At 36.2% G+C, this 27,972-nt stretch overlaps 1 protein-coding gene across 4 annotated transcripts; it reads left to right on the top strand.

Annotated features, from left to right (window-relative positions):
* Positions 1 to 139: 139 nt before the first annotated feature.
* Positions 140 to 27,103, top strand: GAR1 (GAR1 ribonucleoprotein). Of its 4 annotated transcripts, none has more exons than XM_053703544.1 (8): positions 145 to 278; positions 626 to 731; positions 7,754 to 7,941; positions 18,754 to 18,908; positions 20,527 to 20,586; positions 21,060 to 21,222; positions 23,940 to 24,017; positions 26,644 to 27,103. In XM_053703544.1, exons 3-8 carry the CDS (start codon positions 7,755 to 7,757, stop codon positions 26,652 to 26,654), a joined length of 654 nt encoding a protein of 217 aa, XP_053559519.1. In that variant the 5' UTR covers positions 145 to 278; positions 626 to 731; position 7,754; the 3' UTR covers positions 26,655 to 27,103. The 4 variants fall into 4 exon arrangements, with proteins under 4 accessions (XP_053559522.1, XP_053559519.1, XP_053559521.1 ...); XM_053703546.1 differs by having other exon boundaries at positions 150 to 278; positions 626 to 709; XM_053703547.1 differs by lacking the exon at positions 626 to 731 and having other exon boundaries at positions 140 to 278.
* The last annotated feature ends 869 nt before the right edge of the window (positions 27,104 to 27,972 follow it).

Below are 27,972 nucleotides of genomic sequence, written 5' to 3'. Positions count from 1 at the left end.
TCAAGGGTTGGCCTAAAGTTCAGCTTTTAGGGCAGACATCCTCAAACTTGGCCCTCCAGAGGTTTTGGAACTTCATTTCCGGTGATACAGCTGATATGCTAGCTGAGCATCATGGGAGATGTAGTTCGAAAACTTCTGGAGGGCCAAATAATTTTAGGATGTCTGACTCTGTTTTAGGGGAACATTTGTGTGAGCCCACATACCACCCGTGCCCAGTGACAGTCACCTATAAATAGTACGCATTTTTTATGGAGCAATGCTGGCAAGTTGTGGCAACCGTAAGCTCAACACTTGGTTGTGAAATGGTTCAGTAGCTAATGGGTTAAAAAAACAACTAAGGGGCATGTTTTACTATTTAGTACTAACGGTCCAGCGTCATTTTGTTCATATTTACACAATAGAAGTTTGCATAACTAACTTCGCATTTTTAGTGGGTAACATTCGCTAAAACTTTGAGGATATTTTATAACGTAATTACAGAAAATTTTAACAGAAACACAGACACCTAAAATCTATCCAAACCACTAATAATCGACGAAGAAGTTGCCTTGCCGTGAACTTCGTAATCTTATTTATCAATACGTAAATAGTTTGTCTGCCTAGTCTCAATAAAGTTTTTTCCCAGAACTGCGGGTGATGACGTATACGTTGCGCGACACTTGCATTTTGCTTGAAGTGTAGACGGTCCCACGTGTCCGGAGAGGAGGAGGTAACGATAGTACAAGTTTAGGGTAATTACTGATTATTACATATGTAATGGCACATGTAGTTTGCATTTTAGTAACCCGAACTGCATTCTTGTCGATGTTGTAACTCATTTATTAGCGTGTATCGTCTGAATTAAACAACACAGATTCCTTCTGGTTGTCGGGATGGTTTGCAAAACTAACATACTGTAAATTTCATATTGAAAATATTTACTGTTCATCATTTGTTGGTTGACTATTCAATGAAAAAAATATCTAAAGTTGTAGTTTTATTTTCTGATCATGTAAAAGAGAAACCCACATTTTCACCCAGCTACACTATTGTAAGAATATTTTGACTTCTCCGGTAGCTGTGTTAACACTGAAGCACAATGTGGTAATTGCAATAAAATTGTAGTAAAAAGGAAAAAGCTTATGGTGTTGTAGAGTGCATGCAATTGCATTACTTGCATAATTTACAATGGCAAACAATCTATTTAGAACATACTAGTAGCTTATTACTAACGGTAACATATAGCTCTTACTACTTGTTTTGAGCTCTGCTTTTGTTCCTACTGCAAAAACATAACTTTAAGACCCAGAGATAATCGTGGTTGTTATGTTTGTTGAACACAGGTTAGTCCAGGGCTCAACACAAACCCATTAGCCAGAAAGCCACTGGCTCCTAACTTTTTGGTTTAATCTCCATTTATCTATATGCAAATACTACTGTGTCTCCTAAAAGTATGTCTGGCATCTAAATATTCTTACTGGCTTCCAAATTTTAAATAGCTTTATTGACCCCTGGGTTATTCAATCAGTGGGTGAAATATGACTTGTACATTGGTCCTAAAGAACATGGCTATTAAATTCAGTTGTGATTGATTTTTTTTTAAAACATAATCCTTTACATTATTGCTTTGGCAAACCAAGCATGGCATTTGTATCAAGGCTTTTAGATGTTTCCATACTGGATGATTTAAAAATGACCAAATTCAATAACATGCCTGAAGTAAGCACTAGTACATATACTCCAAATCAACTTTGATAACACTTTAAAAAAAAATAATGTCCTAAATAGTCATAAATTACATTTATTTTATCCAAATAAACAAATCCTTAGGATTCCATATACTCATATGTAAATGAAGGGACATGTCAGTGCAGACTGGACAATCATTAAATAATTGTAAATAAACATACAACTTAAGAGTGCTGAACCCTGTATTGTATAATTATTATTCCTTTGAAAAATATGAAAAAAAGATCCTTAGAACTTACATATCCCCATGCACACTTATTATTTATTAAATAAACAGTCTCACAGCCACGCAGTTTTAAAAACACCTAGGGGGTCAATTTATCAACTCCTTCGCTTGCCTCTGACTGCAAGTTCTCTTCATATTTATGAAGCAACGGTCATCAGACCGGGGATATTGACAGCTCCTGCCCACACGTGATTGGCTGTGTGTGGGCAGGGGTCGGGATTGCACAAGAGCACAAAATAGCGCATGTGTGCAATGCTGAATTCCGGCAGCAGAATTCAGGCCGCCAGAGGCAAGCTGCAGCGGACAGGGTCGCGTATGTGCACCCCTGTCTTCTGCCGCTTGATAAATCGACCCCTTAAACCTCAGCTCTATAAATAGTGATATTAATGTAGAAAATAATTGTCTAAAGTGGAAATTGCAAATATCCTTTTTACTGCAGCAACCTTCTAATTTATTATAAACTAGGTTCCTAAATCCGGGAGCCGTATTTAAAGTGATGGTGAACTTTAACTTTTTTATTTACAATATTTGTAATCATAAATTAAAAGATGGGCGTTGTGCAAAGGGGGTGAGATAAGATTGTCTACAGCCTGAATAGTCAGTGAAGTAGGTAGGATATAGACTATCAGTTATGGGTGGAGGAAGGGCGACATATAGCAAAACATGAAAGGGTAATTAATATAAAACAAAAAGCGTTTCCAAAGCCTTTCATGAATTAAAGTCCACTTCTTTTAGTTTATGATTACAAATGTTGTAACTAAAAAAGTTAAAAGGGACATTAACGCAATTTTTTTCTTTAATCATTCAGATAGAGCATACAATTTTTAACAACTTTCTAATTTACTCCATTATCATTTTTTCTTTGTTCTCTTGCTAGGAATGTAATGCATGGAAGCCGGTCCATTTTTGGTTAAGAACCTGGGTTATGCTTGCTTATTGGTGGGTAAATGTCAGCCTCCAATAAGCAAGCATTATCCATGGTGCTGAACCTAAAATGGGCTGGCTGCTAAGATTTACATTCATGATTTTCAAATAAAGATAGCAAGAGAACGAAGAAACATTGATAATAGGAGTAAATTAGAAAGTTGCTTAAAAGTACATGCTCTATCTGAATCGTAAAAAAAAAATTAGGGTTCAGTGTCCCTTTAAAGTTTACCATCACTTTAACATTAGCATTACAATGCATGTGTAGCTGCCAATTTATCCTAGTCCAAGTCTCACAACCATAAAGATGTTATATATATATTTTAGCATATATTGGGTTAGGTAAGCTAATTAAAAAGGAGCGATGAAGCACTCCTGTGAACACCTGACACTCGTTTCAGAATAACACTTCCTCAGAGGGGGTGCGCACCGCTGCTTTTTGTCCATATTTATATGTATACAGATCCCTCCTCTTAACGCCTATTGGTACCCATCTGTTTCGTCACACAACTTAATTGGTTGAAAAAAGCTGTCACTCCTTGTATCCCTTGTCCAATCTGATATTGCGGCCCACATGGGGATACTCCATTACTTTCAAGATGATATCACAGCTAGTCAGTAAACTGGATTATTTCCTGATACATCACAATTGGCTGATTTTTTGTTTACATTTTTATTTAATTCCACGTGTGGCGATCTAACTGTAATATAGTGTCATGTTTTACCCATTCTTATTTGCATGAATCAGATTGCCAAATAGGTTATGAGGACGAGTTGCAAGTATGTTGTCTTCAATCATGAGTCAGTATGTAAACTTTCCAATTGGTATCTGCCTGTATTATGTCACGACAGGATTGACTCAGAAGTCACTGTCACTTTATACTATTATCCAATCTAATAATGCTACCCATGTGGAATATCTGATTACATTCAAGGTAACCTCATGGTAGTTTCATAAACCAGAATATTTTTTAATGTATGACTATTAACTGATTATTGTTTCTATTTACATTTTGCTCCACGTATAGAAAATCAGGTATAAAATGACAAAGTATGTATTATTTAGTTAGATACTTAATTACTCATACAAGATTGTCAGATGAATTTGTAAAGAAAGTTACAAGTATCAAATCATCAATTATAATAAGTTAAAGTGAAGGTAAAGTTTTAACGATCTATAAACATTATTGCATTATTCATATCCTAAACCATCTAATCGCTAACTTTTTTTTTCTACATAGCATTATCGATTTATCTAATAAAAAAGATATTTCCCTACCGTGCCGTTACTGAATCCTCTATCAGCGATTTCCTGATTTCTGACAGTCTGACGTATAGAGCGGTCCCACCCGCTCTATACGTCTCTCAAAGGCGCATTTACATGGATCAAATGAACTGCGCATGAGCATACAGTCGTCGGCGGTCACCAATGCGCATGCGTTAATCTTATCTTATGTTAGACAAAGCCTACGTATTGATAGGAAACAACAAACCATCGCAAATAGGCACGTGCGAAACAGGAGATCGCTTCTCTTCCAAGGGGGAGAAAAGAATCGGAACGCATGCGCAGATTGTCAAACAGAGAAATGACGGCCACCTAGCGGCCAGAATTTCGGTTGGCCGTTTGAAAAACGTGACCGGCAAGTAAAAAAAAAAAAAAAAAAAAATCCACGGGTTGAATTGACAGCTTGAAAAAAAGGTAATTAAAAACGGCGAAAACAGAGTTTAGAATTAAATTTTACAAAATTGATGAATGAAAGTACCATTTATTTAGGGTGGCCTGAATAATGCAATATAGCAACTTTACCTTCACTTTAACAGGCATACAATCCTGTAGTATAAGTTACAGCTTTGCCATACTAATTAAAAAAATCGATCCATTCATGATTTACTGGATGTTCACGGTATATACTTGTTCTCTACAACAATATTATCCCTGGTTTACTGGAGGACAAATAGATTTAAACTTAAATAATACATGGATTCAGGTAAAACATCTTATAAAAATAAATAAGTTTTAACAATTGTTTTGCATAAGACACAAATGTGCCTCGGATGTTTCTGAGAACTGACAGTTAAATATACTGATCGTTGTAGCTCCGGTGTAATAAATCTATGGAGCCCATTCAGTGTAATGGCGTTAGCGTGTGGGGTAATCTCCTGATCAAAGATGTAATGCTCAACAAATTCCTTTCAAGGATTGCCGTAACATGTATATATCATCATCATGTTATTTATGGTGGTCTTCTCTACTCGTATAGGAGCTGGAAGATGTCCTTTGCAGCAATAAGGTATCCTACCCACCCCCCCTCAGGTTTTGGAATTTCACAAGCCGCAGCTCTAAAGAGACAGCACCAGCATTTTATCTGGGTCATGTTGCCTGCAGTTTTCACAAATATGTGCCTGCATTATCTTTTAAATATGCACCTCGTAATAACATAGATTCTGTTAACTTTTTCTCAGTGCTGTCACAGTTATTTTACACAATGCACATTATATTACACATATTTGTATACCTTATTTTATGTATGAAGTAATGTGTATTTCATGGCTTGAAGCCATTTGGTTTATCACATTTAACGTTGTAAAACATTCACTTCCTAAGGCTTAGATTCAAGGGCAACGGTATACATATCTTATGTTAATATTCAGATAATGCCCAATAGCCTAGATATTAATATAATTATTAATGGATCTTGTAAGTCTCCCGAGTTGAACTCCACCACTTCGCTCCACTTGTTAATATTTTGACTAATGTTTTGCTTTTGTTTTGTTTCCTATTTTTACATTTGTTTTGTTTGTTTTGTTTTTGTGTTATTCTAAAATTAAGAAACAGAGATTCAACTTTAAATGGCACTTGACTAGTGTTGATACACCTTTCAATGCATGGATCTATTTTATATAGTAACAATGTTCTGTACTCAAACTTGTGCAGCCCATACACACTTAAGAGTAATATCTTAGTTAACCTCTTATCTGTTTGGTCTGCTAAAAAGGCTCTGCAAGGATTATAATAGGTAATTTCTATGTTGTGAATGGAGATTATCATATTTTCTTTCTTTATCAACAATAACAACTGTACCACCTTTGATAGTACAGGTAGCCCTCAGTTTACGCCGGGGTTAGGTTCCAGAAGGAATGGTTGTAAATCGAAACCGTTGTAAATTGAAACCCAGTTTATAATGTAAGTCAATGGGAAGTGAGGGAGTTAGGTTCCAGGCCCCTCTCAAAATTGTCATAAGTAGCACCTAATACATTATTTTTAAAGCTTTGAAATGAAGACTTTAAATGCTAAACAGAATTATAAACCTAATAAAATAATCACACAACACAGAATATATAATTAAACTAAGTTAAATGAACAAAAACATTTGCTAAACAGCATTATAAACCTAATAAAATAATCACACAACACAGACTTCACTTGCATTTTTATGCAAACAGTTCTTTCTATGCATTCCAATCTGGACTGATTTATAGACAGGAAGATCTTGTTCCTTTTGAAATCTGCTCGATAGCTCAGGTCTGGTTAAACTGATTAATTTCAGCTTGCTTGGCTTTGCTGCAACACAAGCAGACAGCTCCACCTACTGGCTATTTTAATAAATGCACTGCTTCTCAATGCTTTTCAACAGCAGTCACATGACTGGAAAAAAAGGTTGTTATTCTGAAACGGTGTAAATTGAACCGTTGTAAAACGAGGGCCACCTGTATATTGATGCTAGATATGTAGCACTTTATTCCAGAATGTGAAATGTAATATATTTGTAACTCTATCCTGTATATGCATACATATATTTACTTGTACCTGTGTTTCTTTAATAAAAAGAATTTAAAAAAAAGACACAAATGTGCTGAAAAAATTAAATAAATTAAAGTGAGTGTGAAAGAATGTTAATGAGAAGAATACATCAATAGAATCATGTAATGTGAATGATAGTCGAAAAAGGATGCAAAATTAAATTTTGTGAAATAAAAATTGGTGAAATAGAATTAAGGTGTATTGGAGTGTGAAAAATATATACTTCTGATAAAAAATGATGTTGAACTTAATTATGTGATAAATCTGCTGTAACAGGTTAAACTTTGTGCAGTGTACTTATTGTAACTATATATCAACATATTTTCTACAAATAAACAAAAAAATATTATCCTTTAAGCCATGTGGCTTCACAGAGTCTAATAAAAAAATCCATTTGCAGATAGGACAATGTTGAACCTACCTTACTATGGGCCAGATTACAAGTGGCATGCTAACGAAAGAGTGGGACGCGGTAAGCCATATGGCTGGACTGCGCTAACATTAGCGTGCAACTTGATATTACAAGTCCTTGGTAGTTTGCATTTACCAGAGAAGGATTAGTGCAGTCACTCTAGCGCAACCTATACTTTCAATGGATATCTCAACCGTGCTAAATAGCGCTCATATTACAAGTTGAAAGTTATAGGTTGCGCTCGATTTATTTATTTTTTTACTTTAAAACCAAGTATTAAAAAAACTAATCGGAAAACACATAATAAATATATTAAAATAAAGTATTACACACTAGGATTTACCATCACTTTAAGTTCCACTCAGGGACAGCTAGCATTGCAGCTCCAGAGCAGAATGTGGCGTCATGCAATTGCTACTCCTGATTAGCTCACTCTTTGCACATGTTGAATAAGTAGAAAACTAGAGTCAGTAATGTTAAAAATTAGAGCATATAACTTTTGCATTTGGATGGCCCAAAGCAAGATATAATCATTTCATGCTCCTGTGAACACATTTTATAAACTTTACAGTATAAGCATGTTAGTTAAAACTGCAGTTTTTGTTTGATTTTTATTTTCTTATGATTTATTTTCCTTGTTCTTTTACCCTTTATTTTTCAGAATGTCATTCCGTGGAAGGGGAGGCTTTAATAGAGGTGGTGGTGGTCGAGGTGGTGGTCGTGGAGGAGGAGGTGGTTTTCGCGGTGGATTTGGACAAGGTGGAGGAAGAGGTGGTTTTGGAAGAGGAGGGGGTCGTGGAGGCTTTAACAGAGGAGGATATGACCAAGGACCTCCTGAGACTGTTGTTGGTATGTTGTGTGTTTGCTTGATTTACTTCACTTTTTATTGGTGTATGTGTTATGATAGGGCATGAAAAATACAGATTGCCACGGCCACTTGTGGACCTGACTCCTTGATTTGTGAGCCCTCAGTGCATCTTCTGCACTTCCTGCTGTAAAGTGCAGCAGGAAACTGTTTTTCTCAGTATGGGTTGTAACTTTAGAACATTAAAGGCCTTCCTGTTTCCTGTACAGTTCTGTTACCTTATTATTCTGGGTTACTGTTACTTGAGGTATGGCTATTCATATTATATATATATATATATATATATATATATATATATATATATATATATATATATATATATATATATATATATATATATATATATATATATATATATATATAAAATTGGCTCATGTACAAAGCAGTTTGGGCCTGCACTCCGTATAGGTAATTCATCACACTTAGCTGTATTTTCCTGGGTGCCAATGTTTGAGGTCTCCCCAGTCCTCAAGATACAATGTAGAAGAAAATTAAAGTTGCACTCCACAGGTTTCTAGAAAAGTGAGAAACTTTAATGAAGCTTAACCATCAGCAACTTTTTGGGACTCCTCTCCCTTTATCAAGCTAAAAAAACCACAGTGCATACCATTCTTTTAAACCAAACCACTAAAATAAGGGCCAATCATATGAGATCTGGTGGTCGTGGCTTCCCATAGTATACACACTTTAGTATCGCTGCTTTCCTACATCATTACTCCAGATTCATCCTTAGATTATAAACAATAAAGAAGAATAGCCTGAATAAGTTGGGCTATTAATAACCTACAAAAATATAAATAAAGAAAAAGATAGAAGAGCACAGATGTTCTCTATGTGTATATACATTATGACTTTACCATGGCACAGATGTTTATTTATTTTTTTATATTCTACTATTTTATTTGTATCAAATAAAGGAAGTAAGATTGAATTCCCTATTTAGACCTTTGGGATACATAGTATCCAATTTCAATCTGTCTCCTCCTCCTTGTTTTTTTCTTAGCCTTATCTACTACCATAAACCTTAACTGATTGGCCTTTTTTCCACAAAATGTGCCGATACTGGCAAATCTGCCATTTCCTAGTTTCTAATTGTAGACTTGTGTTTGCAAATTCTATCCTTTACTTGAGTCGTCTCCCCAATATATAAAAGCCCACAATGGCATACACCACATAGGTAGAGTTACATGTACAGAAACCTGGTTTAAAATGGCAGTGATAACAGGCAGAGCAAACACCTTGGCTGCAGTGGATACAAAAATTGACCTCTTTACACAGGGTACAGAAATTAGCTTACCTTGGCTCTTCCTTGTAATACTCTTAGAGAGAACCCTTCTCCCATGGAGTGTGGACATAACTGCCCACTCCTCTAGTTACCTGCAAAAAGATAGCCATCAAGCACCCCCCATGTAACCTCCTAGATTAGGTATAGGTGTGCATATGTACACCCACATTTATACACATAGATATACACTTTTCAGCCATTCCGAATTCAACACCTTGTCACATACTAAATCCTTTAAAAGCACTTTTAAAAAAAACTTAAAAATATATATATATATATATATATATATATATATATATATATATATATATATATATATATATATATATATATATATATAATCTTTTTAATAATAAAATGAAAATGATAATTTTATTCTGAATGAGGAATAAAACTATACTTTCTATTTCTTAATGCACCTAGTGAAAGCCAGGACCTGAGTTTTGTAGTGCACCCCATAGAAGTCCATTAGTGCGGCCACAATACACCCCTCACCTATCTGACCTTCAGATGTTAGCACGTCTAAGGCTTTTCACTCGAGCACTACCATTTTACTTTGAACTTGTAATATTAAAGCATGAATAAGAGCACTATTGATTTAGCTTGAGCAGTGTTAATATTTTTGCGCTCCACTTGTAATAAATACCATAATATCCTACTTTACTCAAACCTGTTTGCTCTTCACTTACATAGATATATCAGTTAGGTAAGTCTACATTTATGCCTGTTGAGGGGAATTTGGATAACTTCACAGAATGTTGCATTTTACATTAATGGGATACTAAATACCATTTTTTTTTCTTTCATGATTCAGATAGAGCATGCAGTTTTAAGCAACTTTCTAATTTACTAATATTAGCAATTTTTCTTCATTCTCTTGGTATCTTTATTTAAAAAAGCAGAAATCTAAGCATAGGAGCCCACCCATTTGTGGTTCAGCACCCTGGGTAGTGCTTGCTGATTGGTGTCTACATTTAGAGCGCACCTAGCGATCTGATGACATTAGGCATGTGTAGCTAGCTCATCTAGATATGCTTTTCAATAAAGGATGACAAAGTACAAAGTAAATTTTAAAAAGTAATTTGAAAAGTTTTATAATTGCATTCTCTGTCTGACTTTTAAAATTATTTAATTATGACTGTCATGTAAAGGGACAGTCTACACCAGAAATGTTATTGTTTAAAAATATATATAATCTCTTTATTACATATTCCCCAGTTTTGCATAACCAACACAGTTATATTAATACACTTTTTACCTCTGTGATTATCTTGTATCTAAGCCTCTACAGACTGCCCCCTTATGTCAGTTCTTTTAACAGATTTGCATTTTATCCAATCAGTGCTGACTCCTAGGTAACTTCTCGTGCGTGAGCACAATGTTATCTATATGGCACACATGAACTAATGCCCTATAGTTGTGAAAAACATGTCAAAATGCTTTCAGATAAGAGGCGGTCTTCAAGGGTTAAGAAATTAGCACATGAGCCTACCTAAGTGCAGCTTTCAACTAAGTATGCCAAGAATACAAAGCAAAATTGATGATAAAAGTAAATTGGTTAAATTTACATGCCCTATCTGAATCCTGCAAGTTTATTTTTTTTTTTTGTTTCAAAAGTTTATTGAGATTCAAATTTTTACATAGAAATAAACATCCAAAATAAAATCAATTACAGTCTTGAATCATTTTGCGTCTTACTTTTGAGGGGGTGTGGATAGGGGGGGTGGGAAGGGGGAGGGAAGTTCAGGTAATGTTACAATAATTATCAATGTTGAGAGGAGGAGTCATTGTACAATAAAGTGTACCGTCCAGGCCTGCATGTGTTTCTAGCTTTGCTTTCTGAGTTTTTTTTTTTTTTTTTTTTTTTCTCCTTTTCATTCAGAAGAGGAGTGTATGTAGGTTTCCCACACAAGGAGCATCTGGGCGTATAAGTCTAAAGTTTTATTTTTCATGTAAAAGTATTCTTCCATAGATATAGTGCGATGGCACTCTGCAAGCCAGTGTGCCAGGGAGGGGGTCTTATCTGATTTCCAGTTTCTTGCAATCAGAATTTTAAAACTATTGCTCAGGATATGAAATAGTTTTTTTAACGGAGTAGAAAGTTTTCCCGGGGTCTTGTTAAAGAGCCATAAGCAAGGGTCTAAGGGAGTGGGTATTCCTAGTATTTTACTAGATTCCTGCGCTACCTCGTTCCAAATAGGTATTAATTTACTGCATTGCCACCATATGTGGGACATGTGGCACTCTTCAGATCCACATCTCCAGCATTGAGCTGATTTAAGTTTATATATTTTTTTACATCGTTCTGGTGTTAGGTACCATCTTTGAAGTATTTTTAAATTAAGCTCAACGAATTTGCAGGAGATTGAGGTTTTTTTAATATTTGTGAAAATTTGCAAGGCATCTGTGTAAGTAATTTCTATTCCCAATTCAGTGTTCCATCTGTCTATGTAATATGGTAGAGCTCCGTGCGGTTGTTGTGATAGGAGGGAGTGTGTAAGAGATAGAGCGTGTCTGGTTGGGGTGCTTTTATGGCAAATAGATTCGAAGGGTGTCATTGTCCTAATCATGTTATTGGATTGTGGGTGTGAAGTGATATATGATTGACACTGTCTATAGAAGAACCAGTCTCCAAGGACGGAGAGGCCCTCAGAGACTAGCTCCTCCACGGTAGGGGAGTGTTGTTCATTTCCCAAGTGGTGGATCTGTAGGGATCTGATGGAGCTACCCGCAAGTCTAGCTGCCATTGAGAGGCCAGGTTGGAATTCGTTATTGTGTGTTAACGGTGTTAAAGGTGAGAGTTTTGTCGATATATTGGGGTACTCAGTCAAAACTCTGTCCCAGACTCTGAAGGTTTCTGATATAATTTGTGTGGTGGTTTTTAAAAATCTATCTCTGTCCCTTGGCGACCAGCAGAGTTGGCCCAGGTGTTGGTTGTGTGTCATGTCATGTTCAAGTTGTACCCATGATTTATCGTTTAGGTTCGAGCACCAATCTATAATTCGTTGTAAAAATGTAGCTTGTCTGTATCTATGGAGATCTGGGACTCCGAGGCCTCCCATTTGTATGGGAAGGAGCATTATTTTTTTGCTAATTCTCGCTCTATTGTTGAGCCAAATGAAGTTTAAGATGTTTGATTGCAGGGTGTTGAGGTAGTTTGTAGGAAGGGGGATGGGTAGAGTTTGAAAAAGGTAGAGGAGTCTTGGAAGGACGTTCATTTTAATTACGTTGATCCTCCCTAACCATGAAATATGCTTCCTTTTCCAGGAGGAGAGATCTGTGATAATTCCTTTAAGGAGTGGTTTGTAATTTAAAGTAAAAAGGTGATCTGGGGATGGCGTGAGTTGGATACCTAGGTATTTTAGTGAGCTTGTTTGCCAGCGGAATGGGCATATGTGTTTGATTAAGTCTATTTCCGTCGTTGGGACATTAATGTTCATAATTTCTGATTTCGTTTTATTGATTAGAAAGTTAGATACAATGCTAAATTCGTCTAACTGATGTATGATGTGTGGTATAGTGGTTAGAGGGTTAGTGATGCAGAACAGCACATCATCGGCATATAACATAATCTTGTGATGTGAGTTGTGTATTTGTAGACCTGTTATTAGGGGGTGGTTTCGTATTTTATGTGCTAGTATTTCTATTACGCAGGCGAATAGCAGCGGGGAGAGGGGGCAGCCCTGTCGTGTACCGTTTGTGATATGAAATGGGGCCGAAAGGGAACCATTTACGCGGACCCTGGCTGTTGGAGTAGAGTACATGGCGAACACCCGATTAATAAAGTCTTGACCCACACCCATTTTTCGTAATACCGCTCTCAGAAACTGCCAACCAACGCGGTCGAACGCCTTCTCCGCGTCGGTCGACAGAACTAAGAGCGGGATTTTTTTGTGTGTAGCGTATTCTATAAGTTGTGTAACCCGGACAGTATTGTCTTTTGCTTCCCTGGTTGGTACGAAGCCGACCTGATCTTTTTCAATTAGTTGCGGTAGTACTGTGTTTAGTCTTACTGCGAGAATTTTAGCGTATATTTTTAAGTCTGTATTTAGGAGTGAGATTGGCCTGAAGTTTTCTACATAATCAGGGCTTTTTTCAGGTTTTGGTATAATGGAGATGAAAGCTTCCAGTGTCCTAGTGGGGAAAGGGTTCTCCGGTGTTATCGAGTTAAAGAGAGATAGAAGGTGCGGGGAAAGGAGATCTATGTATTTTTTATAGTAATAGTTAGTGTAGCCATCAGGGCCTGGGGCTTTGTCCGTGGGGAGGTCTTTTATGGTTCTTTTAATTTCAAGTAGGGTAAAGGGGTTTTGTAGAAAAGTTTGTTGTTCTTCTGTCAGTTCTGGAAGTTTAACGTCTGATAAGTATTTGTCAATAAAGGATGCGTTGGGTTCTGAATTATGTGTATGTGAGTCTGTGGGTTTCGTAGTAAGGTTGTATAGTTTTTCATAGTAGGAACGGAAGGCTTCAGCGATGTTTGAAGTGTCATAATGTGTTTTGTTGTGGGACTTTATTGAGAGAATGTAGTCGCGTTGGGTTTTGCGTTTTAATTTGCGGGCAAATAGTCTACTGCATTTGTTGTCTCCTTCGTAATGTGTCTGCTTGAGTTTGAAGGCAAATGCTTTGCACTCTTTATCTAGAAGGTTGGTCACTGTCTGTTTTGTCTCTTGTAATGTTTTAGCTAATTGTGGGTTGTCAGGTGTTCTTTTAAGTTGTGATTCTAGATCATTTGCTTTATTCAAGGAGTCATGTAGCAGTTGTCTCTGTTGTTTTTTGTAATGGGAGTGCATGCTCATTAATTCACCTCGTATAGTTCCCTTATGCGCCTCCCAGATGTTCTGGAATGAGGGTATAGAGTTAATATTAAAGTCGAAGAATTCTTTTATTGCTTTTTGAATTTTATCATTGTATAGTGGATGATCTAATAATTCCTCATTGATTTTCCATATGTAAGTAGAAGGGGAAGCTGAGGGCCATTGTATTGTGCATGAGACTATAGAGTGGTCTGACCAGGTCGCTGGGATTATGGATGATTGTGTAGTTAATGAGAGAGTAGTTACATCAGTTAGTATGTAATCTATGCGAGAGAAACGTGAATGTGGATGAGAAAAGAACGTAAAATCATCTGTCTCAGGGTGATGTATTCTCCAAACATCATGTAGTGCCAAATCCCTTAAGCGTTGCTTTATTACCGTCAGTGCTCTATGTGGTGTTGATGAAGTGTGATTCGAGTTATCTCGGTACGGGTCTAGGGATACATTAAGGTCTCCTCCCATTATTAACATACCCTTGGCCACTTCTAAGAGTTTCCCAGTGAGGGAGGTTATAAATTTGTCTTGCCCAGTGTTTGGAGCATAGGCGCTTACTAAGGTGGTAATAGTGTTAAATAGTTTCCCCACTAGTATTATATATCTACCTTCTATGTCTTTATGTGAATCGAGTAACTGAAAAGGTATACCCTTCTTTATTAAAATTCCAACTCCATTAGTCTTGGCACTGTTTGAGGAGTAATATGAGGGGCCAAATTTATAGAAGAAAGTTTTAGGTTCTTGTCCCTTTATGAAATGGGATTCTTGTATGAATATCAGGTCCCCTCTCTTATGTTTGATATCTCGCATAACGATGTTTCTTTTGTGTGGGTTATTTAGGCCCTTAGCATTAATCGTTAGAAAAGATAATTGTCTTTTATTAGTTTTATTTTTACTCATGGTGATTTATCCTTGGTGGTACTACGCTGTGTCGGGTATGTGGAAACAGTGTTGGGCTATTTCTCAGGCCTGGACGGTATAAGAACCAACATGGAAATGTGAAATAAAAAGAGCGTATACATTGTACATTTATAAGAGTGAACAATATGAACATTACAGTATGTTTCATTATGCTTAAATGGTCATCAATGGGGGTAGGATAGTTAACTAGGGGGGTGGGGGAATGGCCAGAAGCCAGAGGGAGGATTGAAATTCCTATCATTTCAATCTGAGGTTTACAGCAGCAAGAATGTAAATATTAAATATAAGAATAACAATGTGATTATCTATGCTAATGGTCAACAACCAAAACCTTGTTAAATTAGAAAGGCCCTTATAGGGTTATGGTGGAGAGAACAGATCAACAGGAAATAACATTTTGCTTAACTTAACTATCAAGTAGCTAAACAGTTAGTGTACTATCTTCTGACTAGTAATGGTGACAAGTTTTATATTTCAAGGTCTTACCCAGGATGAACAGTTCAAATAAGACAATTGTCTTGGTCAGTCTCTTAGTGATACAGGAGAAATGTTCATATTTTCTTTTCGTTTCTTAAGGGACTGAACTTTGTTCCAAGTTGTTTTCTGCAAGCTTGAGAATGGAGTATGTGCAGCTGAGGGTTGGGGGCCTTCGGCTGAGGAGGGTGGGCCAGGTAGTTTCAAGGGGATTCCCAGTCCTTTAGAGAGTTTGTCCAGGTCTTGTGTACCTTTGTAAATGATGGTAGTTCCTTCATGGGGTACGATTAAGCTGAAGGGGAATCCCCAGCGATATTTGATGTTTCTGTCCTGGAGTATAGAAGTGATGAAACGGGTTTCCTTTCTTTTTTGTATAGTGCTGGGGCTCAGGTCCGGATAAATCTGTAGCTCATGGTCCAAATATGTGATTGTGTGGGAGGATCTAGCTTTCTGCCATATGGTTTCTCTGTCGTTAAATCTGAGGAATTTGAGGATAATGTCCCTAGGGGGAGCATTAGGTGATGGTGGGGGACGGAGAGATCTATGGGCTCTTTCTATTTCTATCGGTGGGGCCTGTTGGTTTCCCAGTATTTGACGAAAAAGTCCTTGTAAGTATTCCAGCAGGTCTGTTGGCTTTATTATCTCGGGTATGCCTCTGATGCGGAGGTTACTCCTCCGTCCCCTATTCTCTAAGTCCTCTATCTTTTCTTGTAGGGCTTCTAACTTGCTTTCATGTGTGCTGGTTTGATTGTATAATGAGCAGACAGCTTCAGTAGTTATGTCTTGCGTTTCCTCAACTGTTACTATCCTCTCTCCCATCTCTGTTATATCTTTGCGCAGCGTGGATAGTTCTCTTGTTATGAGAGATTTGAGAGATTCAAAATCTTCTTTGGATGGTAGTTTTGCTATGTCCTGTTTAAGTTGTATCATGTAGTCAGGAGATGATATTGGGTCATTCTGGAAGGTGCCGTCTGTGGAGTTTGATTCTTGTGTATCTGATGTATTGGATTGGAAAAAGGAGCTTACCAGCGTGTTGGACTGCAACTGTCCTTTAGGGTTTTTGTCCCCTTTGCCTTTGTTCTTGGATGTCATGGTTGCTGCAGGTGAGTAATTTAGAAAACTCAGTGTGAGAACTTGTGATGCAGCAATCTGCAGAAGTCTGCTTAGGCCTGATGGCGTATATTGTGGTTTATGCACAATGTGCAGTGCTATGCGTTAATTTCTGATTCGTGTTGTCCTTTTATATTTTATGAGGCAGTTTTAGTGTATGTTCTCTTGTTGATCCGTTGATAACTGTTTTGTTCATCTCCTTAGAGGATTTCCCAATTTTGTGCTGATCATTTTATTGTTATTTTTGTGATCCGTGTTTACGGCATATTATGCATTAAGTGGAGTTAATTGTACCGTGTTCTCTCTGGTGTGAGACTTGTGTGGAGCCTTTTATGAACAGACTGGTGTGAGCTCTTACCCCATCGGGTCTCTGGTCATCGTGTATCGTGAGGGATCCTTTACCGTCGCAGTTGCGAATGTGTAAAGATGGCGACGGAGCGCTCCGTTGCTCCTGCTTTCTGTGAAATTGCATGCGGGTCCGGTCCCTCCCGGTTTCGAGCTTGCTCACATGTGGGACTTTGGTTGTTTAACCACTGTTTGCAGCTGGTTGAAAAAGCTAGACACTGTTTTAAGGGTGACAGGTCTTGCTGCTGTGCCGGAGCGATGTGACTATGCGGCCATTTGCCTGCTTGGCCAAGCTCCGCCTCCTGCAAGTTTATTTTTGACTAGACTTTCCCTTTAATAAACCTTTTTAGATTTTGTAATAAAGGACTGCTTGGGAGCATCTTCTGTTTTACTTGTCTCGTGTGGATGGCATTTCTGAGCCATTCTGCATAATGATGAGTTTCCTTTTTGTCTATTGAACAAATGTTGAGGGACTGGAGTTTTTGTCACTACAGCCAACATTGCATGCACACATGACCCTTTATATGAAGGAGGCCAACGCACACTTTTAAATTAGGGACTTCTTGAGAGTTAAGTGAGAAGGTCATATACAGTGGATATAAAAAGTCTATATAAAAAGTCTACACACCTATGAGACAAAGATAAATCATTTCAGAACTTTTTCCACCTTTAATGTGACCTATAAACTGTACAACTCAATTGAAAAAGAACCTGAAATCTTTTAGGTGAAGGGAAGTAAAAATAAAATATGGTTGTATAATTGTGTACACCCTTAAACTAATACTTTGTTGAAGCAACGTTTCATTTTATTACAGCACTCAGTCTTTTTGGGTATGAGTCTATCAGCATGGCACATTTTGACTTGGCAAGATTTGCCCGCTTTTCTTTGCAAAAACACTCCAATTTGTCAGATTGCGAGGGCATCTCCTATGCACAGCCCTCTTCAGATCACTGCTCATTGCTTTTCAGTGGTCTCACTTTTCTTTATTTTGAGGAGACAACCCATACTTTTGTTACTGAAGTAGGCAAGGCTCTAGCCACTGTTATTTTGTTAGTAAAACTTCAAATTTTTATTATTATTATTTTTATTGGGTCACCTCTGCTGAGGCCAATCATGGACAAATATGTAACAGGGTTTAGGCTTGTGAAGTCTGCATTGAGAACTTCTAAATCTCAGAATTGAAAACCTCCAATTGTCCGTTATTAAATTACATGAAAATATGCAAATAACGAAAGTATATAGGGACACTAAACATGAAAAAAACTCTGTGACTTCAAATGAGAGGCCACAACTGAGACATTTGATAGCAATCTTTCTACATTACCAATTGTAATTTACTTGTCAGGACAGACTCTAGTGGATGCCATCCATCTATTGATGTGAGGAGTTTTTTTTAAAAGTCAGGCAAGGAAAGCATTACCGCCAATCAGACACTGTACCTCACACCCCATAGACTTTAATTCAGACAGGTTTAAGAGGTAATGGATTTGTAATAAATTTCAACTATTAATTGGTCATCACCTCTTCTGTTGAGTATATAAATCCATGTTTCTTAATTTAAATCCTAACAGGCCAGATTTGAGGTATTTGCTTTTTAAGGCTGTCCATTAGCTTAACCATTTTAAATGTCTAACCTTAGCTGAGGTTAGGAAACCCTTTGAATGTGGCCTATTAGGGGTCCTTGAGGGCTGGAATTGAGAAACCTAAAGAATTTTCTATACATGGTAGCTCATGAACCTGTGTACCCAAAATGGCTGATCAACTGGAAGTCACCTGTTTCTTTTCTTTTTTTTCTTTGATTACACTCATTACTTTATCTTTCAAGTAGCAATTGTGTATGTATCTATTATTGCAGAGGTTGGAGAGTTCATGCATCCCTGTGAAGATGATGTCGTTTGTAAATGCACCACAGACGAAAACAAAGTGCCTTATTTCAATGCCCCCATCTATCTAAACAACAAGGAGCAGATCGGGAAAGTGGATGAGATATTTGGACAGCTCAGAGGCTTTGTATCCTTTCTCATTATTAAACCGTGTATAATACCTCTTAGCTTTATGTTCAAGATCTTCATCATAAAAGAAAATGTTGATTTCTAGTTATTTTTTGTTTTAATTTAGTGTCATTTTATGCTCCTTTTCTGGGCCAGATTAAGAGTGAAGAACTAACCGTTACGCGCAAGCGATAAGGGGTATATTGTGGGTCTTTGCATGTGTCGGGTTTTCTACTCGAAAATACACAAAACACATCAAAAATAAATTGCAAAGTACACTTACACATAATAATACCATCTAATTAAAAATATTAAAAAAAAATGTTGCACAAAAAAGTTTTAAGGGCTCAAACATATGTGGTCTTAGAAAAAAAAAAAAGGCAGGCAATGGGCTTTAACGTTGACATACATACATACATATACATCTCTCTAAAGGTGTATGTGTGTGTGTATATATATATATATATATATATATATATATATATATATATATATATATATATATATATATATATATATATATATATATATATATATATATATAAATGAATATATATATATAAATGAATGCGTGTATATACATGCACTTACAGACATACACGTATAAACACAAAAACTTATGCATGTATGTATGTACATTGGAGCCCTTTGTAATTATTATTACTTATTTCGATTTTGTAATTAACGATTTTTACATCAAACTGTAGCCCATTTGTGTAAAAACACTTTTTTGTCGTCCGGCTATTTTGAAATGCCTCCTGACTTCTCCTTTCCCTGACGTCACCCAAACTGAATGTTCAGCTCCAACTAAGTGATTTGTGTCGATCCTGCGCGTTCCCGTGTTTTGCGCATGAGCAATGCTTAGTTTTCGTCAAGGTTCTGTAGTTAAAATGACCCCCTTGATGAAAACCACGCATTGTGCATGCCCAAAATTAGAACATGCTGGATTGACACGGATCATTTCGTTGAAGCTGAAGATTCAGGTTCACATTCCTATGTTCTGCACATAGCAGAATATGTTCTAAGTATTTATAAATAGATATTCCTATATATATCTATATATATATCTATACCTATATATAATCGTATCAATATATATATAGTGTACCAAAAACACTATATATATATATATATATATATATATATATATATATATATATATATATATATATATATATATATATATATATATATATATATATATATATATATATTCTTCTATGTTAAAAACATTGGAATGTGAAATATTCATATTTTCATGTTGGGTTAGTGCACTTGAGAATATGGGATCAGGTTTGCGTCTGAGTAGGGTATTAGTTTTTTTTTTTCACTTTGTTGTTTTGCTGCATTGACTTCTATGGGGGGAATAGGTTATTGTGTGTGCGATATTTGGCTTTTTACGCTCGTTGTGTTAGCACATGAGCAAAAATGGTTTAATTTCAACTCGTAAGAGCGCAACCAGACACTTGCAAAAAGCTTATTTCTAGCCCAGTTAATGCTCAAGCGTTAAATAATGCTCCACTTATAATCTGGCCCTGTATCAGTGTGGTTACTGTAATGCAAATTATGGGTTTTAGAAAAGTTAAAATATGTTTACAAAATACTTCTATGTCAATATTTCCTTAACAAATTCTCAGTATTTCTCTGTTAAATTGTCTGATAACATGAAAGCATCTTCATTTAAAAAGTTACAAAAGGTAAGATTGTTTGGTTGTTGCAGATGATTTTACTTTTGCTTTAATTTCTTATGTTGCTGCATTTATCAAATTTGTGATATACAAGTGTCCTGTATGTTTGCACTGTATTTAAAATATTTCATTTCTTTAAATGTTAGTCAGCACACTTCCATGACTAATGTACTAATTTTTCTTATTTTTTTGAAAAATCTACATCAGATAATGTATTTATTCACTTGAGTGGGGGAGGACAGTGAATATATACTATATCAGAATTTTGCCTCTTCTACCACCTGTGTAATAAAACATTTAAAATTGTTTTTTTAATGCTCTCTGCTTTTTTATTATTTTAAATATTTACCAGTGCAGGCTGAAGGAACTAAAACAGTCTTTATATGCTGCACACACGTTTTTTTTGTAAGAATGATTATAGTGTTTCCTGCAAAACTTTTACTTTTAGTTTCATCAGATTTACTTTCCTGTTTCTGTTTCAGTTTTACATTGATCCAATGAAGTTGCTCCCACTACAGAGGTTCCTGCCACGACCTCCTGGTGAAAAAGGTCCCCCCAGAGGTCGTGGAGGTGGAAGAGGAGGAGGGTTTGGGCGTGGCAGAGGAGGAGGAAGAGGAGGAGGTGGTGGTTTCGGTAGGGGTGGAGGTTTGTAGAATTTTGCTACCTTCAAATTAAATTCAGCTTTAGCAATTTTGAAAGACAGTCATTACTTTTTCTTTCAGGAAGTCATCAATCTGTAGATAGACAAAATATTTATCAAAGCAAGCCGGTTTATATGCTTATTCTTTAAAAGGGCAAACTCTTATTACGAGGGCACAAGAACAGTAGACATTTTGGAAGGTAGCCATTTTAGATGTAACTGCTCACTGTGTTAGGCATGTTTGTAAAGGTAAAATAAGGAAGCCAATATGGTTCTCCAAAGAAGTAGCACATGCTGTAAACACAAAAAAAAGATAGCTTAGAATAAATACCAGCAATCACAGTCAGATGATGATATGCAATTAAAAAAAAAAAGTCTAAGGCTCATGCACTAGAGAGGACAGCGTAGTCGGTGAGACACGGGGACAGAACCTTCTTTAGATATCGGCAAAAGGAATAAAACTAAGAGTTGAATAGTAACCTTGGAAACAGTTGACTGTAGAATGGTGGTAGGAGATAAGCAAATTGCAGACTTTCTCATTGACTACTTCTGTCTTCACACAATATTGTGAACATAAAAGGACTACATTAAGGGGTGCAACTGCAAGTGGAACTGGATTTAACACTAATCTTTTTACAGATTGGCATTACCAAAAATAAAAGTAAAAAAGTCAGTGAGTCCTGACTATTTATCCAGAGGTTTTAAAGAAAATCTGTGCTAGCTGCCATTTTAACTGATCTGTTTAATCACTATTGACAGTTGCTATTCCAGATGATTAGAGAATAGTGACTGTTGTGCCCCTTCATAAAGACGGAAGTAGAGAAGACTCTGGTAACTACAAACCAGTCCGTTTAACTTCAGTAGTAGGAAAATGAATGGAAACATAGGACCGAAAACAGCATGGGTTTACCTCAGGAAGCTCGTCGGATTGACTTCTTTGATTGTGTAACTAAAAGTATTAGACCAGGGTGAAGCAGTACATGCAGCATATCTAGATTTCAGCACACAACAAACAAATTCATACACTATTTCCTTGGTCTACTCTAGACTAAAAAATTATACAGTCTACTTGAAAATTGTTATTTAAAAAAATTAGATAATCCCTTTATTACCCATTCTCCTAGTTTATATAACCAACATTGTTATATTAATATACTATATAATCTCTGTTTGCCGCTGCAGCCTGCACTTATCTCAGTGCTTTTTATAATCTTTCAAGTCATCCATACCTTGCTTGTTCATGTGTACCATATAGATAACATTGTGTTCACTCCTGTGGAGAATAATAATGGTTATACATGAACCGGCACTAATTGGCTAAAATGCAAAATTGTAAAAAGCGCTGAGATAAGGGGCAATTTGCATGAGGATTAGATACAAGGTAATCATAGATTTTAAAAGAATGTAAATGTAACAGTGTGGGTTATGCAAAACTGGGGAATGGGTAATAAAGGGATTATCTAAACAATAACAATTTTTAAGTAGACTTTGCCTTTAAGGATAGATGGCAGGGAGTGGAAATAGATAGATATAACTTTGAAATTTGTCAGAGAAAAATCTACTATTTATTTAACGTTCAGAATAAGTGCTATTGCATTGTCTTTTTATCACGCATTTGTTGATTATGCAAATCTACTGTATTTACAGGTCCTATAAGTATTGTGTGCAGTTCTGGAGGACATATCTCCAGAAATATATAAATAAATTGGAATCTGTTCAATTGAGGGATACTAAAATGTTACATGTTATAATATATATATATATATATATATATATATATATATATATATATATATATATATATATATATATATATATATATATATATATATATATATATATATATAATTTTTTTTTTTTAACAAAACGCCACAGCAATTTCAGAACAAGGGGTCATGAGCTAAAGAGTAGTAGGTTCATGGAATGCACTTCCATTAGAGGTGAGAAGTACAAAAACAGTGGGAACTTCAAGAATACCTGGTATAAGCATAATGCTATCTATCCTACAAATTAAATCATCTTAAACTTTTAGGAAATTGTTGGGCCTCAGGTTCTATCTGCCAGCAAAATCTATGTTTCTAGAAAAGTATCAATGTTTCCATAAGCTTAGATTGACCTAAATTGTATCCTCATTCTTTCTACCTCAAGGGTACAGTAAACTTTGGGATTTGAAACCGCTTTGCAATATACATCTTTTTATGTAATTTAGCAATTCTAATTCCTAGAACTTGAAATGCACCCTGCTGACTCTTAAAGGCTAAACCTGCTACTTATATGTTCCTTATTGGATTTATCAGATGATAACCGAAAAATAATGCATGTTATACTAAAATTAAACTAGGGCTCCTCCAAATAATGCAAATGGTGGGTGGAGTTTGGCTATTGAAAAATAATTGCAGTAAAAACAATGTTAATTTGTTTAAAAACTTTAAGACTTGGCTGATATATTATTCTATAGCAACATAACAGAAATGTTTTTACCGTCTCTCTAAAGGGAAAACTTGCTCAGACAGGCAGCTGATAAGATCTCATTGTATTCAGATGGGATGGGCTCTCTTCCTCTCTCACTTATTTTGGTTACATCTGCTCTCTGAAAGAAATTCTCATGAAAATCATAATCTAAATACATATTTATAAATGTAGTATTATATAAGTATATCTATAACACCAACATCTTTCTCTGTACTGAGTGCTACTCCTTTTTTTTTTTTTTTTTCTATAGGTGGCTTCAGAGGAGGACGGGGAGGAGGAGGTGGTGGTGGCTTCAGAGGGAACAGAGGTGGTGGCCGTGGATTCCGAGGCAAGTGAAGATTCGTTTTTTAAATTTTATCAACAATATATTCATTTATAGGTTGTTACATTATGTATATTAGTAAAGAAAACCTGTGGCGACTGGGTTATAAATTTAGTTTTTTCCTCACAATATTCATTGTTGCATATATTTTGTTAATTACTGCATGATAGATAGCGTTGTCAACATTGAGGGCACTAATAAGGTAGTGCGACTTCTGCCTTTTCCATCTTGCTCCTGTCCCAAACTTTACCTTGTTTTGAGAAAAAATGTAATAGAACTTTATATCTTTACTCTCCTCTCTTTCTTTTTAAACACAAAACAGGTATATCTTAGAATATTATCCTATCCTCTGGCTCACTCAGGGAGATAGACCGTAATTCTCTCTTACACGGTTGGAAGTCAGGGTTAGGTAAACAGGTTTACGAGTGGCGCTCTAGAAAAAGCTAGAGGGTTCGAAAACGATAGTAGCTAGTGTTGTTAACCATAACTATTTAATTCACATGTAATGCATAAAATATGATAAAACATATCAAATCACGTTCTGTGTATAATTATAAAAATCTTAATATTCAAACGTTGTGGCCACAACTAAAAAGGCAAACTGTTTAAAACAGTGTAGTTGATAAGCAAGCTATATACACAGTAAATCAGACAATGTCAAAATCTCTAGTCCTATGCAAATGCGTTAGAAGTATATTAGATTTGTATTGGTTGAACTAGATGGACGTTGGTCTTTTTTCAACCTCATCTACTATGTTACTATCTTGTTTTGTAACCTTCTTTCTTTTTACTTGATTAGTTTATTTTCTCCCCCCTTAATTTATTAGTATAAATTGTTGATATTTAGCTAAATGTGTACTGTGGTGAAAGCATAGCACATAAAAGATGGGTAAATAAAGCAACCCCCCCTTAAAAAAAAACAAAACACCAAGGTTATAGAATCCGCTGCCTTCCTGAATAAGTTGCTGTCTTTGCTGGTACAAGTGCAAGACATTTGAATAATAATGCGACTACAGTCCATATAGTGCAAGTTTTTATTTTCTAAACCTTTCCTTCTTCCTTAACCACTTTTTACTCACTACAAACTCTTGCTGATTATATAAAGTTAATAAATCTGCAAACAGCAAAGCCTAAAGTAGCTAAAGGGATTGTTTATAACTCTGCAGCAAGAAATAGGGATGTCAACTACACAATAATTCATAAACATGCACAACCTAAAAACATACAGTACATTCAATAATCACAATAAAATATACATTTTTGTGTGGGAGTGACAAAGTATTTGTTGATGATTTATAATTTCTCTGTATAGATAACGTTTGTAAGAGAACAATGTGAATAAGGAATACAAGGGCTGTGCAGAGGTTTCAGATGCCTCAGAATGTGGAAGAAGGCTGCCTGTCACAGCGTTCGGCTCTTTTCAGAGCTGGATTTTTGCTTGTGAAAGCACAACACACGAAGATCTGTGCAAATATAAATGTACTTGTGTTGCACTTTCACAAGTAGAAATCCGGCTCAGAAGAGTCTAACACCACAAGCATCTGAATTCTTCTACATTCAGAAGCATCTAAACATCCAAATGCAGAGGCCTAGTGACTACTAAAGCAAATGATTTTGTCTTGCATATGTTTAGGAATAACACAACCATGTGCTATGTGTGTTGGAATAGTACATTAAAATACTTCTCTTTTTAGCCACATTTAATATGGAGTTTGGATGGGGAGCAAACACACCTGACATCATGATGGGGGGAAAACCTTTGCAACCTTTATGGTTGATGATAGTTTCTCTCAACCCCTATTTTAGAACAAGTGCACATAAATATATTTTATTTGTAGCCTATGTATTACTCATCATTTTAAAAAGATTTTACTTTTTCTTTTTCTTACTTAATTTGTGCAATGTCCATTACTTCCTTTCACAGCCCTACAAGGGGACTGAGCTTTCTACAGGATGACTTATCTAGCTTTATGTCATAAATCTCCTAGAGAAAAATGAGTTGGCATACTGATCAGTGAAAGTTAGAGGCAGGCAGTCAGGTTTTGCTCATGCTCAGAAAAGGCAGAATGCAACTTAGGTTTTCAGCTTGTCTGCTCCCTTATCACACTGAGGGCAGGGGTACACTGAATTTGTAAAAGCTCTTTCTGCAAGAAAACAAGTAGGTTGTTTGCCGTTTAACACTTTACTTTGATCTAACATATTTTTTGCTAACGGAGCTTTGTTTAATATCCATTTAAGTTTTCTAAGGCACAGATTTGTCATCGTTGATGCCCAGATCGCTTTAGAATGGGATGACTATAAATGCAAGAGAGGGAAAAAAAACAATTTTGTCTTATGTGCATACATTATTCTTAAACATGATTTAGGCCCTTTTTGCCTTTTTAATTTTGTAATTCAGTTTTTAGGAAGTTTCACCACAGGAGATGTGACGTGCTGCGGGAGGGGGCTATGGCTCTCAATTAAGTACAGTGCCTTTAACCCTCTGAAGATTAAAACTGCCATATGTACCAGTAGTCTGGCAGAAATAAGTGCTCTTTGTATACAAGACAGATCCTTTTTTTTTTTTTTTTTTTTTTAAATAATGCAGAGTTATTTTGTTTGTTTCTAACCTTTTTCCCTTCTCTTTCTAAAGGTGGTCGGTAATGAAGCGAGAAACTTCTGAGCTGTGAAACCCTGGATACTGTTCCTGCCTGTTTGTTTCGTACATTTTTTAGGAATGAAAATCGGAAATGTGGCCTTTTGTAAATGGGACTTGTGTTTTAGTGTCTCTTAATGGAGCAACCTTCTGTACCATATGATTAATAAGCCGGACAAAATTCCGTTTTTTTCTGTTGAAGCAATATTTAACAAAACCTTTACACGAGGACCAGAATCTGCGTTTATTTTGAATATTCATATCTGAAGGCCCCATCTGTAGCCAGTAAACTGAGCTTATTGTATGTCACTCATTGTTTACATTTTGATACAGATGTTTTAGCAGAGCTGGGAGGGTGTGATTGTGTAGGCATCTGCTTTTCAATATGGATACATTTTTCAGGATCTGTGCAGAGGTGTGCCATGTGAAGATGCCAATAAAATATTTTATATCTCTCCTTTTTTATGATGGCTTTACCATATATCACTTATTTAAATTTTAATAGCAGTCTTACCTAGGTTAGTGGGATGCAGCAATGTTAAATAGAGATGCAGAGCTACATATGTGCAATTTTAGATGTTTTCATCTACAAAGCTGTGAAAGGGATTTTTATTTATATAAACATTTTTTTTATTATTTTGATTTACACACAAAGGAAAAAAAAAGTTATGCAACTGATTTGTTTGTGTTATTTCAATATACGTTTATTGAGGGCAAAGTATAAAAAAAAAGTATACAGGTACAAGATATATAAATATTATTTGTTTATAAAGCGCCAACAGATTCTGCAGCGCTGTCCATGGGTACAAAAATAAAAGTGCAATACAATATAAAAGACACCAGACAAAGTTTAACAAACAAATACAGGGAGAATTGAGGGCCCTTTTCCCGTGGTAACTTACAATCTAGATGGGTAGGAGGGTGAGAAACATGAGGTGTTGGGGACTGCAAGGGTGAGAATGATGTTAGTGTGGAGTTAGATGGGGACAGCAATTAGGCAAGTGAAATTAATTTGTTACTGAGTTGGGTAATAAGCTTCCCTGAACAGAAAGGTCTTTAGGGAGCGTTTAAAGGAGGAAAGGTTAGGGGAGAGTCTGACAGCTCTAGGAAGTGCATTCCAGATGATTGGTGCCGCACGAGAGAAGTCCTGTAGCCTAGCATGGGAGGAGGTGATGTAGAAGATGCAAGGAGCAGGTCATTGTTGGATCTTAGGGGGCGGGCTGGAGTGTATTTGTTGATGAGTGAGGACAGGTTGGGGGGGGAGGGCTACGTTGGTAAGGGCTTTGTTGGTCAGGATCAGAATTTTGAATTTAATTCTACTGTGGA

This window comes from Bombina bombina, chromosome 2, assembly GCF_027579735.1.
Source record: "Bombina bombina isolate aBomBom1 chromosome 2, aBomBom1.pri, whole genome shotgun sequence".
Taxonomy (NCBI): Eukaryota; Metazoa; Chordata; class Amphibia; order Anura; family Bombinatoridae; genus Bombina; species Bombina bombina.
The sequence above is the reverse complement of the archived record's forward strand: the minus strand, read 5'-3'. Positions and strand labels throughout refer to the sequence as shown.